Source organism: Carlito syrichta, unplaced genomic scaffold (assembly GCF_000164805.1).
Source record: "Carlito syrichta isolate Samal-C Ts95f unplaced genomic scaffold, Tarsius_syrichta-2.0.1 Scaffold143465, whole genome shotgun sequence".
NCBI classification, from domain to species: Eukaryota; Metazoa; Chordata; class Mammalia; order Primates; family Tarsiidae; genus Carlito; species Carlito syrichta.
This window is the reverse complement of record NW_007087561.1, coordinates 6,420-23,196: the sequence shown is the minus strand read 5'-3', so window position 1 is coordinate 23,196 and position 16,777 is coordinate 6,420. Positions and strand designations below refer to the sequence as shown.

The 16,777-nt window shown below is 42.3% G+C and overlaps 1 protein-coding gene across 1 annotated transcript in view; it reads left to right on the top strand.

Annotated features, from left to right (window-relative positions):
* Positions 1-14,063, top strand: part of PIKFYVE (phosphoinositide kinase, FYVE-type zinc finger containing) — a 96,405-nt gene extending 82,342 nt beyond the window's left edge. The window contains exons 33-42 of the mRNA XM_021708687.1: positions 834-917; positions 2,333-2,430; positions 4,678-4,842; positions 6,514-6,573; positions 7,524-7,700; positions 8,871-8,974; positions 9,973-10,101; positions 11,120-11,381; positions 12,393-12,467; positions 13,018-14,063. Coding sequence (XP_021564362.1) covers positions 834-917; positions 2,333-2,430; positions 4,678-4,842; positions 6,514-6,573; positions 7,524-7,700; positions 8,871-8,974; positions 9,973-10,101; positions 11,120-11,381; positions 12,393-12,467; positions 13,018-13,133 — 1,270 coding nt within the window. The 3' untranslated portion in view covers positions 13,134-14,063. The remainder of the gene's footprint in view (positions 1-833; positions 918-2,332; positions 2,431-4,677; positions 4,843-6,513; positions 6,574-7,523; positions 7,701-8,870; positions 8,975-9,972; positions 10,102-11,119; positions 11,382-12,392; positions 12,468-13,017) is intronic.
* Positions 14,064-16,777: the final 2,714 nt, after the last annotated feature.

The following is a 16,777-nucleotide window of genomic DNA, read 5'->3' as shown; positions in this document are numbered from 1 at the left end:
TGGAGGACATGGTCTAAGACCTCTCTCCCCTTCTGCCGTGGATGCCTGAAGCCCATGGTCAGTACTGAACCTCTGTATGCTAGGTTTTTTCTGCACAGACCTGCATATGATAAAGCTAGATGTATAAATTAGCCACAATAAGAGATTAACAGTCATAGCTAATAACAAAACAGAGCAACTATAATCATGTGCCTCGATGAGAGCGCTGTGGGTGTGGCCTGTCCTCAGTATTTCTGGACCGCAGTTGGTCAAGGAGAGTGAAACTGTGGGGCTGGGGGTGGGAGTCACTGCTGTGCTGTGATGAGGTACATGGAGTCCGGTCGTCCAACACTTACTTGAAAGTTCTCCAAATGTGGTCTCCCAGGTATTGGCTATACATGAGTAAACAAGAGAGGTGTGTCTGCCTTTACTGGAGTTTAGGGTTTACCATGTGGCTGATGAGGAGTTTCTTTCTTAAAGTTTAGAACTTTTAAGTGGAAAAGCACCCTCAAATTCCATTAATGTTCTGTTGTACTAAAGCTGGATGCCTCCAACTTTTCAGCTACCTGTTCCACCCTGAAGCTGTTTGAACTAAACATTAGTGAGTGGGCTTTTGTGGTCCTTGTTGAGCACATCGATGGGGTTGGTAAGGCAGTGGGTCACGTTTTGTGTCATCCTCTGCGAGCGTGTTGATCTTCCTGCGTGATGGCGTTTGCTGGTTTACCAGAATGTATTCAAGTATGGACACTTACAGAGATCACGCTTCTACAATGCAAGACTTACTCTAAAGTATATGATTTGCTTTTAAAGAAGAAGTTAATATTTAACGTTTTTCAACCTATTTCTACCCTAAGTTGTAAAGAATACCGAAATGCCTTAGAAGAATTGTCTAAAGCGACCCAGTGGAACAGTGCTGAAGAGGGGCTTCCAGCAAACAGGTGATCCATGCTTGGCGAGACTCTATTTTAATGTTGTTGTGTAAACATTTTCTGTATGCTTGCATTTGAGTTTTACTATAGCATTTTATCAGTATAAAATTTCTAGACTCTAGATAATGGTGCTCATATTCCAGCCAATACTTGAGACAATAAAGTTCAAATACAGCAAAAGACCTTAAACAGATCCTTAGGATACAGTTTTCTGATAATAGCAGTTCAATGTATGTTGCAGATTTAAACGTCCAACCTTTCTCAGGAAAATGAAAAAGGTACTGTTTTTTTCTTTTTTTTTTTTTTTTGAGTTGGACTCTCACTCCGTCGCCCAGACTGGAGTGCAGTGGCTGCTCCCAGCCACCGCAGCCTCGACCTGCTGGGCTCCGGCGATCCTTCCACTTCAACCTTCTAAGTAGCTGAAACTACAGGCGTGCGCTACCAAGCCCGGCTGATTTTTTTATTTATTACAGAGATGAGGTCTCACCAAGTTCCCCAGGCAGGTCTCGAACCCGTGGGCACAGGCAGTCCGCTCACCTCAGCCTCCCAAAGTGCGGGATTACAGGCTGAGCCACCAAGCCCAGCTAAGTTACTGTTTTTATTTAAAAAACAGTAACTTGTAAAATTAGTAAGCTGTTGCTTAGCTTCTTATTAAAAGTATCCATGAATTGTTTCTCGTAGTTAAAGATCGTAATAGTTAAAAAAAATAAACTTAGGCCAGGCTCAGTGGCTCAGCCTGTATTCCTAGCACTTTGGGAGGCCAAGGCAAGTGGATTGTCTGAGCCCATGGGTTTGAGACCAGCCGGGTAACTTGGTGAGACCTCGTCTCTACAATAAGTCAAAAATTAACCGAGCGTGGTAGCGTGTACCTGTAGTTCTGGATACTTGGAAAGCTGAGGCGGCAGGATCACCGGAGCCCGCAGGTCGACACTGGGTTGGCTGTGAGTGCACCACTGCACTCCAGCCTGGGCAACAGAGTGAGACTCCAATTCAAAAAAAATTAAACCAGTTCTGTTAGCATGTTCAGTATTTTAGAATTTAGACACAAATTTTAGTAGGCTCATTATTATGATTCTTACTGGAATAGAGTTTCTAATTCTGCTAACATGGTAAAATTTGATTCAAATTATCACTATAGTGACTAGTGTGAGAAAAATGAAATTGGTATTTTCTGTAATTGTCTTATAGGTGCCAATATAGCACGAATGGTCTTGAGGGGAAATATTATAAAAGTTTATGATTCTGTGCATGTTGGTAATTATGGTGTTTTACCAGTAGGTATTTCAAGGCTTTTTCTTTCATGTTCTAGCTCTGAATTAGATTTCTAATATTGTGGTTAGGTGGGGGATAAATTAGGATAGGAATTAGAGTACTTGCTATTTTCTGTCTGAATAGTGTAAAAGCAACTTTGTTTTTCATTTTAGTGCTTTAGACAGCAGACCAAAGAGTAGCAGCCCTATTAGATTACCTGAAGTCAGTGGAGGACAGACAAACCGTACAGCAGAAGCAGAACCACAACCACGTAAGATTATCCACAAAAGAAGTATTTATAGTTAATCTTACTTATAATTATGGTTTAAAAAATGAAACATAAAAAACAAGCAAGAATTGCCATCTGGCAAGGATTTACTACCGATCTTTGAAATATAAATTTAAGCATTTTTGTATATCCTCTTTTATAGATATTTTCCTGTTTTTCTTTGGTTCTTACCTTAAACCTGAGTTCAAGGTATTGAATTTGAAACTCTCAGAAGCTCTTTGGTCTATGCAAAAAGTAGTGCCTGCCTTCTTAGCGCTTTCAGTTTAAAATATACAACCTAAGATGTTAAACCAAGTTACTTTTTTTTTTTAAGTTTTACAATATTATTGGCATTTTGAAAAGAATTTTTATGCATTGTCATCTTTAATTTGCACAGTAGCTACATAAGGATTATTTGAATCGTCCAACTTTTAAGAAAGGAAGTTAAGTTTAGATTAAGTCACTTGCTTAGCATTAAGTTAGTGGTGGAGCTGGGATTTGAACTTGGGTCTCTGACTTCGTCAGGAACTCATCCATCTATAAATAACAGAAAAATCAATGGACTGTAAGGGCTTCACAAAGCAACAGCTTATTTTTCTAAAATGACCACGCCTGGAGGTGGGCAGTTGCTGGCATCGGTGTAGCTGTTCGGCATTGTTATGACAGTAAAAGGATAGTTTCTCTGTGATTCTCATGATCAAAAATATTCCGTTTTTGTGTGCATTTGAGACAGAAAGAAGGGTGGTGCAAGCTGCAGCTCTCCCCACTTATTAGGAATTCAGAGGCTCTCCGTACAGTCTTATCAGTTAGAACCGGGTCTTATGATCACTCCTCGCTGCAGGAGGCCGAGGAAGTCGAGAGCAGCACTGTTTTGGCTGGTGCATGCAAATTAGGAGCCTTTCCTTGGGCATACACATAGTCACCACTTCCCCACCCACGGGGGTTCTGTTGGCAAGAAGCCAGGCAGACATGGATACTGAGGAGGCAGTGATGGTGTCTGCCACCCCAAGTAAGCATTTTTATGATTGACGTTGTCTGTGGATTTTGTCAGTGGTAAATTTACAAGAATTAGAATCAGACATATTACTAGTATGATGAATGAAACTCTAAGCTAGAAATAAAAGTATAGAGCAGGCCGGGCACAGTGGCTCAAGCCTGTAATCCTAGTACTTTGGGAGGCCAGGGTAAGAGGATTGCTTAAATCCAGGGGTTCAAGACCAGCCTGGGCATCTTGTTGAGACCTCGTCTCTACAATAAATAAAAAAAAAATAAGCTGGGTTTGGTAGCACTTGCCTGTAGTTCCAGCTACTTGAAAGGCTGAGGTGGAAGGATCGCTGGAGCCCAGCAGGTTGAGGCTGCGGTGGCTGTGAGCATGCTACTGCACTCCAGCCTGGGCGACAGAGTGAGACTCCAACTAAAAAAAAAAAAAAAAAAAAAAAAAGCATGGAACAAGCTTTAGTAACTTCTTGGCCATCCTGTGGCCTTTCATATTTTTGGAAAGATACTAAAAACGAAATCTCATATTTTCCTTTGTTAAAATGTAGGAACAAGCTGGGTCTGGTGACTCACACCTGTAATCCTAGCACTTTGGGAGGCAGAGCACGAGGATTGCCTGAGCCCAGGGGTTCGAGACCAACCTGGGCAACTTGGCGAGACCTCATCTCTACAATAAATCAAAAAATTAGCCAAACGTGATGGTGCACACCTGTAGTTCCAGCTACTTGGAAGGCTGAGACAGAAAGTAAGGTCAGGGCTGCGGGAGCTGTGAGCATGCCACTGCACTGCAGCCTGGGTGACAGAGTAAGACTGAATTTAAAAAAAAAAAGTAGGAACATAAATCACACAAAAATGTTACCTTTCACCCAATTCCTTCAGTTTGTGAAATTGTTTTGTTAGTTAATTAACCATATTGCAGTATTGTAAAAACTCAGCCCAAATTTAATCTTGTTGCTTAAGATGTTACTGCCTTTGAAAGATAATTTTGAAAGATTTTTTAGAGAATTTTTCTCGTTTTGATATTCAGCTAACTGAACATTGCTGTCCATCTGTGTTTCTGATAGTCAGGTGGGTACTTGACTGCTAAAGAACAGCAGCATGTGGAATATTACTGTTCAAATGAAAGTGTCAGTATTACCCAGAGTCATTAACCCCATATAATTGTTACAGCTACCAAAGGAATGAATTGAAAATTTGTATTTTCTACCTGTGGCGTCCTGTACTTAAAATTAACCTGTTTCTTCTTGGTTTTAGCCAAAAAGGCTTCTGGAATGTTGTCCTTCTTCAGAGGGACAGCAGGGAAAAGCCCTGATCTCTCTTCCCAGAGGAGAGAAACCCTGCGTGGAGCAGACAGTGCTTACTACCAGGTTGGGCAGACGGGCAAGGAGGTGATGGAGAATCCAGGCGTCGAGCCTCAAGGTGTGTTGAAGAAGACCGGTTGTGCTCGTTCCAGGCTTTGACGTACTTCTTTTTGCTGTTTATGTTTCTTACACCGTGAAGTAGATGCTGATGGTTGCTGAGACCAAGGCATCCCCTCTGTTGTCACTTGTCAGTGTGGCAAGTGGAAAAAGCCCAGCACTAGGCGAGTCCAGCTGGTTTCAGATGTCATTGCCATCAGCTGCTGTGCAGTAGAATCAACTCCCTAGTTTCCGTAACCTGTCGAGTGGCAAGAGCAGTGTCTTCCAAGGTCTGCATGACATCCTGCATGTGAAACGTCTGTCTCATTCTGTAACTCATGGTGTATACGCAAACGTTTTCATGCCACCACTCCCCCAAGTATGTAAAGTTGTAGCTGTTACGTCCACCTTTATGTTGATACTTCAGAAAATATCTCTATCTCTTTGCTTGTATTTGGGTATGGGTGCAGACTAGGAGTTGGCAGACCATGCCAACCTATTTTTGTAAACAAAAGTTTATTGGGAAGTAGGTCCACCCGTTTATTTCCTTACGTCTGGTTGCTTGCACATTGTATTGGCAAGTTGAGTAGTTGCAGCTGAGTAAAATATTTGCTCTCTGGCCCTTTACAGAATTTTGGTGACTCCTGGGTTAGGCCATGAATTAGTAGTTTAAAAAATAGCAACTGCTATCATAAATTTTGGTTAGTAATTAAGACATCTGTTTAGTAATTTACAGACTACTGTTAGGTTGTTAGCGTTTACAATGTGATCCTTGGATGGCTTTGATGCTTCAAAAAAATTATTTTGAAATGTAAAACCTAGAGCACAATTTGTTCTTCCACATATTAAGATGGATTACAGACCTACAGTAATAAACAGAGTGGATCTGGCAGTAAGTTCACCAGACAGATCAAATACAAAAAATATCTCTGAAGTAGGCTCTAGTATGTACTGGTATAAAAAATATATACCAGTTTGTTTGTCTGTTTCTTTGTTTATTTGAGTCAGGGTGTCACTCTGTCGCCCAGGCTGGAGTACAGTGGCATGCCCATGGCCTCAACCTCCTGGGCTCAGGTGATCCTTCCGCCTCAGCCTCTCAAGTAGCTGGGACTACAGGTGCCACTATGCCTGGCTAATTTTTTATTTTTTGTAGAGACAGGGTCTCACTGTGTTGCCCAGGCTGGTCGTGAACTCCTGGGCTCCAGCAATCCTCCCGTCTCAAATTCCCTGAGTGCTGGGATTACAGGTGGGAGCCATCGTACCCGGCCTATATTTTATGTATTACATGTGTATCTTAGTATATGATAAAGTAGCGTGAGGTATTGGAGAAGCTCTGTTCTACACACAGGAGGAAAACTGGTTATGAACTCTGATAAAACAGCTGTGGAAATTCTTAGTTTAAGAGCTGAGTTACTATATGTGTATCATAGGCATTACCCAAATGTCAGAAAAATTATTTAACCTGAATTCTCTGCTTTTGTACCTAAAAATTGAAACTTCAAAACATACGTACATCTTTGTCGTGACTGTTTACATAGTTTAATTGTGCATCTGATGCTTGCTTGATAGAGCCTTGAGTTGGATTTTCACTGTTCATTTGCTAAATCTTTTTGTTATATCAGGGAAAAGAGAAGAGACAGTGAACTGATAATAATTAAAGCTTTGACTTTACTAATGATATCAAACATTTTAGATGAGGTGGACGGAGGAGACCCACAAAAGAAACAACTCACAAACCCTCATGTGGAGCTTCGTGAGTATGAGACACTGTATTGTCAGTGTGAGGGGCGGGACCGCGGTTCAGCAGACGCCACCTTTGAGGCTTCCAGCTTTATGCTAGATAAGTGTCCTGGTTCCTGAAACAAGTAGAATTGTGTGCTGACATGAAGCATATTTCACCCATAATTTAGTTTGCAAAATGTGTGCTATTTAACTTATAAAGCAGCTTCATGTAGAAATGTAATTAAAATTATAATTTAATTTATAAATTATGCATTTATTTCTAATAGTTAAATGCTGACTTATTATGTAATTGAGATTTACAGAGTATTGTCAAGGCATTTAGAATTGTGAATATGGGTACCAGAAATTTATTATTCAGAATCAGGTCTTGTAAAGTAAATTTTAAGATGTCTGTAAGATTGCTAGCCGGGCTTGGTGGCTCAGCCTGTAATTCTGCGCCTTTGGGAGGCTGAGGTGAGTGGATTGCCTGAGCCCGCGGGTTCGAGACCCGCCTGGGCAGCGAGACCTCATCTCTACAATACATCAAAAAATCAGCCGGGCGTGGTGGCGCATGCCTGTAATTCCGGCTACTCGGAAGGCTGAGGTGGAAGGATCGCCAGAGCCCGGGTCGAGGCTGCGGTGGCCGGGAGCGGCCACTGCACTCCAGTCTGGGCGACAGAGTGAGACTCCAACTCAAAAAATAAAAAAGAATTGCTGTAAAAGTATAATGATGAAAATACAGTAGCCAATGTATAATTTGAACTGAGTTTTTAAAAAATATGTGAGGGTGATCATATGACCTCAAATACCCCTTGTAGATCACTTTAACAGAGTTATGAAAACGGATTTAGACATGACATAAAGAATGCTGCCGTGGATTATCTTAAATGGTTGCATTTGGCCAGGGCGAGGGCTGGAGGGCGGGAAGGAGGACAGATATTTTCTGATACATAAAAGCATTTTTTTAACATCTGTTTATAGAATTTTCCGATGCTAATGCCAAGTTTTACTGTCGGCTCTATTACGCGGGAGAGTTTCACAAGATGCGCGAAGTGATTCTGGGCAGCAGCGAGGAAGATTTCATCCGCTCCCTTTCCCATTCGTCGCCCTGGCAGGCCCGAGGAGGCAAGTCCGGAGCTGCCTTCTATGCCACTGAAGGTGAGCCTTTCAGTCACTCGCCGACCAGGGCGTCTCCATCCTTTTCCCTCAGGTCACTTAGGAGTCGCTCGAACTGAGGTCGTGTGTGTCGGCAAACAGCGTTTTCTGTTTTTCCTTTTATGCTTTAGGATGTAGTCAGTGGTTTAAAAGAATAGACGTTTATTTTTATTTATTTATTTATTTTTTTTGAGTTGGAGTCTCTCTCTGTCTCCCAGACTGGAGTGCAGTGGCCGCTCCCGACCACCGCAGCCTCGACCCGCTGGGCTCAGTGATCCTTCCGCCTCAGCCTTCCAATTAGCCGAAACTACAGGCATGCGCTACCATGCCCAGCTGATTTTTTGATTTATTGTAGAGATGAGGTCTCGCTGCCTAGGCGGGTCTCAAGCCCGCGGGCTCCGGCAATCCACTCACCTCAGCCTCCCAAAGGCGCGGGAAGAATATACATTTAGATGTTAGTGATGAGACCCAGGTATTGTTCAAGTCTTTATGACACTCTCTCTAGTTGTGAGTTCTCCAGATGTCAGTAACAACAGAGAACCTCTGGAAAATTCAAAAGGATACCTCAGACCTGGTGTGAGAAAGGTAGAAAGTGGAAGTACTTAACTTGAAAACAAAGGTCAGGTTCTTAACCTATGAAAGTTTGCAAAATGTTATGACCATTTGCGTGCCACAGTCTATTCTCTAACCCTACTGAAAACAAAATCATTGGTGAAAATGTTGCTCACGTGTCAGTGAACAGTTGATCCTTGCTCCTCCGTTCTCCTGCCATAGGATTATGGAGGATTACACAGTTGATATCAGGGGAAATTTGTGAAAATGTAATCTAATGGTAGCAGGAGGGACGTAGCTGGATAAGACCTTTAGAACTGTGGCTTTCTTGGTGGCTAACAAAGAATTTATAGTTTATTTGGTATTTCTAAAAAGTGGGTCATCTAGCAGTGAATTGAGGTCACTGTCAAAAGCCGAGGGTCCTTGACTATATAAATCCTCAGGATCCCTTCCAGGCCACCAGTTACTTAGAATTGTCTTCTGATTAGAATGTTCACTGCGACCTTAGAAAATATTTTTTAAAGTCATAACAGCCAGATTATTTGGGATTTTTGGAATGATGTATTAGAGACCACAGTATATATTGTGTTTGAATAAACATGTGCAATTTCTGCCTTTTAGATGATAGATTCATTTTGAAGCAAATGCCTCGTCTGGAAGTCCAGTCTTTCCTTGACTTCGCCCCACACTACTTCAATTACGTTACAAATGCTGTTCAACAAAAGGTAGAAATCCCAAGCCCTGGTCTATAGTCAGAGCTGGCTGGGCCTTTTCAGGTCCTGAGGGTTAACCCTAATGGTAATTTTCTCCGTGGGAAGATAAGAGCTGGGCATGCCTAGATCTCTGTTATGCTGTTGAGGCGGGCTAGAATTCAGCGATTTCAGATGGTATTTTTTCCCTACTTTTGCCAGTGAGAAACCAAGTGACATCAAGCAGTTGCTTTTAGCTTAAGATTTATAAGCATTAAGACTGGCTGAAATTAGCTGCACGTTCAGTAATTGGTAATTTTGCTGAGACAGAAATTTGGAATATGTGTTGAACAATTGGTAGGTGCCTCCCTTAGCTGGAAAGAGAGGAAGACAGTGGCCTAGGTTTGCTCACGTGTCATTGAACAGTTGATCCTTGTTTCTCCGTTCTCCCGCCATAGGATTATGGAAGATTACACAGTTGATATCAGGAGAAATTACATGTCATAAGTAAGTTGTTTTGTTTTTTTTTTTGAGTTGGAGTCTCAACTCCTAGCTGGAGCAGCACACTCACACCCCAGCATCAACCCGCCAGGCTCTGGCGATCCTTCTGCCTCAGCCTTCCAAGTAGCCAGAACTACAGGCGTGTAATACCATGCCTGGCTAATTTTTTTTTTTAATTGTAGAGACGAGGTCTCACCAAGTTGCCTGGGCTGATCTTGAACCCGCAGACTCAGGCAGTCCACTTACCTCAGCCTCCCAAAGTGCTGGGATTACAGGCTGAGCCACCAAGCTCGGCCAAGGAAGTTTGTTTTAATTTGAGCAACTGAAGGTTTATCCCTTGGAAGAAAGTTAAGGATGGAACAGTGTGGCGTTGCTGTTATTCTCACTTCTGAGATTCAAGGGCTTAAGTTCCTTTCATAGTCTTCTGGCCGTAGAAGATCCTGTCTGGATGTGGTGAGGATAATGCAGGAGAAGGCACTGAGTTACAAACAACCCATTTTGGTGAGAATTTCCTTTGCTCTCTTCTTGAATAGAGGCCTACCGCCTTGGCCAAAATCCTTGGCGTTTACAGAATTGGCTATAAGAACTCCCAGAACAACACCGAGAAGAAGCTAGATCTCCTTGTCATGGAAAACCTTTTCTATGGGAGGAAGATGGCGCAGGTGAGATATGGACTGTGTGGCGCACATCGCTCCTGGAGCCCTTGGGGCTTTTGGCTCTTGACTGCTGTAAGCCAGGGAGGAGCATCTTCCTTTACAGTGAATATTTAACTCTGGCTGCTAGGCCAGGCGTGACTTTTGACTTGTTGAACCTTGGAGGTTAAGAATAAAGTACTGTTTATCGTGGACTGGTCCTAAAATTTGACATGGTCAGTATTCTGAAATCACTGAATTAGTCCAATAAGAAGGCACATTTGCTCCCAGCACCTCACTTTTAAAGATTAAGAAGGCAAGGCCCCTCGAAATTAAGTACTTTATTAAAGTTGCTCCGCTGCTCTTAGACTCAGGTTGGTCTGGGTTCTAGAATAGTGCTCCTCCAGGTGCTGCTCCTTGAACTGTTTCCAGTCTGTAGTGAGATAAGGAGCTTCTGTGGGAATATAATGCAGGCATTGCTTTCTCTACTGAGAACACCTTGCTATGAAAAAAAGTCAGCCGGATGAAACAGCGTGCCTAATTATGTAATGAACTTACATTCTGGCTCGAGTTCTCTACCATCATCCTGAGCCGGGAGCAGCTGGCCTGCCTGGTCTGTGGCACACACACTCCAGCCCGTGCTGGAACTCAGGTCCCCTGACGTCTGAGTGCTTTGCTTTTCCTGTCACCCAAGTATTGCTGGAATTGTGCTGTTGCTTCCACGTTGCCATAAGTGATTGGACAGTTGGGACATCACTTCAGGATCCAGTGATGTGTTTTTGGAGTTGCTTGTTTGTGTATCTCAAAGTTTATTACATTAGTTCATTTCTGAGATGTTTCAGTAAGTGAGCACCTAGAAACTAATTTCATATGACACAATTATATGTCTGTGTATTTTATGTATTACGCAAGTATATCTCTTTTAATAATTTTTATTAAGTGCTCAATTTAAAAAAGTATGCAATAGTAGTGACTACTTTTTTATTTAATCACACTGACTACCTGTAGCAACTCACATGTAAATGACAAAGAATTTTCTTTCTGCTAGGTTTTTGATTTGAAGGGCTCACTTAGGAATCGAAATGTAAAAACTGACACTGGGAAAGAGAGCTGCGATGTGGTCCTGCTGGATGAAAACCTCCTAAAGATGGTTCGGGACAACCCTCTGTACATTCGTTCTCACTCCAAAGCTGTGCTGAGAACCTCAATCCATAGTGACTCCCATTTCCTTTCCAGCCACCTCATCATAGATTACTCTTTGCTAGTTGGGCGAGATGATACTAGCAATGAGCTAGTCGTTGGGATTATAGGTAAGTCAGTAAATGTGCCCTCCTTACAGTTCATGAATGAAGCTAGAGCAAACTTTTTTCTAAGTTGGAGTCTCACTCTGTGGTCCAGGCTGGAGTGCAGTGGCACACTCACAGCCACCGCAGCCTCGACCTGCTGGGCTCCGGTGATCCTTCTGCCTCAGCCTTCCAAGGACCTGGGACTACAGGTGCGTGCCACCACACCTGGCTACTTTTTTGATTCGTTGTAGAGATGAGGTCTTGCCAAGTTGCCTGAGCTGATCTCGAACCCGCAGGCTCAGGCAGTCCTCTCACCTTGGCCTCCCAAAGTGCTGGGATTATAGGTGTGAGCCATTGCGCCCGGCTTAGAGTAAACTTTTAAAGTTTTTATTGAACCTGCTGCTCTGATAATAGCTTCTTGTGTATTTTTACAAAGACTTTCATTTGAAATTCCAAAAATAATAATGTTTTATTCTAGTCCCTTCTATTTAGTTTCCTCATTTCTATTTTTATTATCTTTACCAAAAATATGTGAATTCCAAAAGTCAGTTGTAATGAGGCCCTTGGTGTTTATTTTGAGGATTAAACAAACCAGTGTGGGGAAAACCCTGAGAACACCACTTGGCATACTGTCAGCACTAAATAAAAGTTAACTGCTGCCGGGCTCGGTGGCTCAGCCTATAATCCCATGCCTTTGGGAGGCTGAGGTGAGTGGATTGCCTGAGCCCACGGGTTCGAGACCCACCTGGGCAGCGAGACCTCATCTCTACAATAAATCAAAAAATCAGCCGGGCGTGGTAGCGCGCGTCTGTAATTCCGGCTACTCGGAAGGCTGAGGCGGAAGGATCGCCGGAGCCCAGCAGGTTGAGGCTGCGGTGGCTGGGAGCGGCCCCTACACTCCAGTCTGGGTGACAGAGTGAGACTCCAACTCAAAAAAAAAAAAAGTTAACTGCCATTGTAATAGTCATTGCTCATATTTGTTGACATAGCAGTTAGCTTCACTGCTAATTTCATTCTGCTTCTTCCATCTGCTAGATTATATTCGAACATTTACATGGGACAAAAAGCTTGAGATGGTTGTGAAATCAACAGGAATTTTAGGAGGACAAGGTAAGCAGAATTTTCGTTTTGTTTACTCTTTAAACTGTTCTCATGTATTTCATATCAGTTATAATTTACAAAGTGGATACTGGTTGTTTTTTCTAAAAAATAAGCGGTTATCTGATTCCATCATCATTTCCAAAATGATCAAATAATAAGAGGAATTATATAGGTGGGGAAATAGTGGGTGTAAATTTGTGTTACATGCCAGAGGATCTCAAAGTAAAAATAAGACTTTTTTTTTAAACCACCATTTCTGAGTAAGAAGTTGTCTTTAATTAACACTTGAGGTCTTTTAAGTTCTCTAAGCACTGCTATCCTCATTTGTGCTTTTAGACATCACTCACCTCTAGGCAAGAGCTAGTCTTCTAAAATAGAAACTCCTGCCGGGGAGGACCCTGTGCTGTGCTATGTGGCACAGCAGGTAACCCATCTCCTCATGTAGACTGCTCTGGTGTTTGTGTCTCCACGGCAGTCTAGGTGAAAGAACAGAGGCAGTTGAAGTCAGTTGCCCAATCAAGTAACAGCATTTCCCTTCTTTTCTCCTTCATAATCTTAGGTAAAATGCCAACCGTGGTCTCCCCAGAGCTGTACAGGACTAGGTTTTGTGAAGCAATGGACAAGTATTTCCTGATGGTACCCGACCACTGGACAGGCCTGGGTCTGAATTGCTGAAGTCAAGCACGTATTTTGAAACTGACTGTGAAGGAAAGGGGGGCAGGGCAAAGGGCCAGACAGAAGCCACGTGTTCTTTCTTCATCATCTTCAGCGTGGTCTGCAAAGGCCTTCAGTTCTGTGACTCCTTCGACTCTCCATAACTGAACGGTAAAAACTCCGTGGATTGGCCCTTTGGTGTTTGGCAGCTCCTGATTAGCTGCCTGTATGTGGGGAAGCTGCATGACCGTTTTCTCTCTTCAGCTGAATACAGAAATGATTCCAAGGGCTAAGGTTAGAGAGAGTAGATAGGGCGGAAAACGGACTGTGTACTTGCTAACTTAATTAAGAGGAGAACAACGCCAGGTGTGATGATCCTGGCATCCGTCACATTTGACACATTCTTTACTTAGCATTTGTAGTGCTGCTGACTTTGTTCTGTGTGTTCTTTTCAATGTAATAATATAATGTTACTTACAATCAGAATTCCTGAGACCTTTAGAAAAATGCTGATTCATTCCTTTCGTGGACAATTAAGCAGGTTGGCCCTTACTATTTTATTGAGGAATTTGACTTATGGAATCCTGTCCATGTTCTGTCTTCCCAGCTTGCCTTGTCTTCCAGTGTGTTTGATGTTTGTAAAATTCTGTCTTCTCTGTGGGCGACAGGAGGCCGCGGCCATTATTGTTAAACCTTTTTCAGAGCTGTTTCTAAACCTCAGTAAAACTTTTGTATAATTAACATATAAAACTGCACTCACTGGCAAATTAATATGCTCTTGTTCTAGGTTCCCTCCCTCCATTTTCAGGGAAACATAGTAACCATTAGTACATGAATTGGGAGTTACTTACTTTCTAATGGAATACTTATCAATGAAGAATTTTTTAAGGTAAAAAATAAATTAGGTCTGATCCAAGAAATTGGATGAGAAGAAAACACTTCATTGGTGTTTTTTTTTTTTTTTTTTTTGAGTTGGCGTCTCACTCTGTCACCCAGACTGGAGTGCAGTGGCCGCTTCCGGCCACTGCAGCCTCAACCTACTGGGCTCTGGCGATCCTTCCGCCTCAGCCTTCCGAGTAGCTGGAATTACAGGATTACAAGTGTGCACTACCACGCCCGGCTAATTTTTTTTGATTTATTGTAGAGATGAGGTCTCAGCAAGTTGCCCAGGCGGGACTCGAACCTGCGGGCTCAGGCAATCCACTCACCTCAGCCTCCCAAGGCGTGGAATTACAGGCTGAGCCACCGAGCCCGGCATTGGTTTGTTTTTTGTTTTTTTATTTTAAGCATGTGGGGTATAATTCAGGATTAGATGCACAATTGGTCACTGAATTGAGGTAAAGTTTGGGCCTCACTTTGGTGATTTTTAAAAATAGAAGTGAAGTGTCTATTTCAATCTAGCCAGCACTTTCAATGACATCTGTAAAGTTAAAAATTTTCATTTTGGACATCTTTCTATATACTAGCTAGTTCTGACTACTAACAGATGTTAGGAAATAACGTTATTCTTAATAAGGAATTTCTTTTGACATAGCATTTTTGTTTTAAAAAGTGATCAGAAGTACTAAACTATCTTGGAGGAAATACTATAGTCCCAGAATATTTCCTCTTAGCTTCTTTCTCTAGCAAGGATAATCTGGGAAATTCTAAAGTTTTAAGGATATTACTCAGACTGCCTATGCTATTATTAGCACATTAATTTTCATATAGTAAGTAAGAAATCTAGATACGTTCACTCACGCAGAATATTACAAATGTGTGACGTAGGAACATTTTGGAAAGTTTACTTTAGAGAATGAAGGCGGTAGCGTAGTATTGGGTGTGCATTAAAAAGTATGTTTGGTGTGTTCTGAGCTGGAAGCAAGTTGACCAAGGACTTACGTTTGATCTGAATGCAAGCCCCACCTCAGCCCCTTTTTAAAACGTGTATGTGCCTTTTGAAGATACACAAAGCACTGATGATTTGAGTTTTGAGATCTAAGACTAGTAAAGGAGTTATGCAGAGGTGAAAGAAAATGTGGAGCATGATTAACTGTGTGTCCAGAAACAGTGGGTTTTGTGTCTGATTTGAAATGCCAGCACTGTTTTATATCTGTCAGGTTTTTTGTGGGGGGTTCCAGTGCTATTTATTCCGTCCATTTTCCGTACTCCCTACTCATGAACACTTGAAGTATGAGGTGGCTCTCCCTAGCTGTAATCAGGTTGTTTCTCTCTCATACCTTGTGCACAGCAGGAATGTTCCACAAAAATGTCGTGATGATTTTGTTTTTCTTGCCCATGACATGAAAACTGTTTTAAAGTACAGCTGCCTCACAGCTAATTTTGTTGGTTAAAAAATGCCAGGAAAATACATTCTGAAGCAACAGTTGCTGCTTCGCAAGGGTGATCTGTCCTTTCAAAATTAATGTCTGGCTGTATTAATGATGGAGAAATAGCCTAACTATTTATTTTGAGTGGCATAATGATATGCCAGGTCCGTTGCTGCACTTGTTCAGGCCATTGGGATATAGGTTAGGATACAGAATGAATCCCGAGAATAATCGATAGTAGCAAGAGAAAACTGTTTCAACATGTTACTGGTATAAAAATCTGATTGATGTGTGGAGCTTTTGTCGCCATCAAAACTTACCAAAAATAGAGAGGGTTTGCTTTTTTCTTATTCTAGCCTAAGAAAAATAATGGTGATAAGCTGTTGCTTCCGTAGTCTACTGAATACTCTAAATTTAGATATTCAAAATTTTCTGCAAACGGTCTTCTAATTTTTGTCCTGACTTAGCAGTGAGTGGTTTTCTAGCTTTGGCTCCTCTTAGGTAATGTAGATGGTAGGATTACATTGGCATCAACTGTTGTGATGTCTGTGAGCATCAGCTTGGGGCATTTCGCCCATTTGCAGTTAACTGCCAAGGGAAGTGATCTGTCTGTGAAAACGTTTGCTGAGCTTTCAGAGGGGAAGCTGTTGTGAATGAGCCGGATGGTGGACCTCGACAGGCCCCTCATCGTTCCTCAAGTGTTAACATTCTGGCTTACTCAGTATTAACCCGTCTAGTGCAATGCCTTTTTTCTTCTGTAACACAGATGCAGCGTAGCATAAAAAAAAAAAATTACAATCAGCAGTTTTATTGATACTATGTCAGTTCTGTAAAAATGTACATTATGTCTTTTGACAGGCTGGATTTTGGAGAAAGGCCATTCTAAATCATAGCGTCTTTTAATTTAATATGAAAAACAATAATACGGAGAGCACTGAATGTATTATATTGTATATATTTCTCTACTTGGGGTCCAGCTGTTTTATATGGCTAACTTGTTATTTAAAAGACGACGACCTTAACCTTTGGGTACTTGTACTGTAAATAAAAGACTTAACAATAAACTGAGAAGCTACTCCACTTGGTGTTGAATCTGCCTGAGGAAACTCGCCACCAAAGGAATGCCCTGGCAGCGCGTCTCCCGTTCATTCTCATCCCCTGTTGCACAGCAAGAGGCCCTTAAGTTTCCACGCTGACCCCAAGTCGCTTCAGCCGACGAGGAGCACGGCGCGTCGGCCCTTCCACTTTTCCGGAGGTCCCGCTCCCTTGACTGGGGGCCCAGGGGGAAAGCTCCTGTCCGCTCGTGCTGCACTGAACGTGTGGCTGGGTGGGCTCCTGCGGCCGGACGGTTCCTCC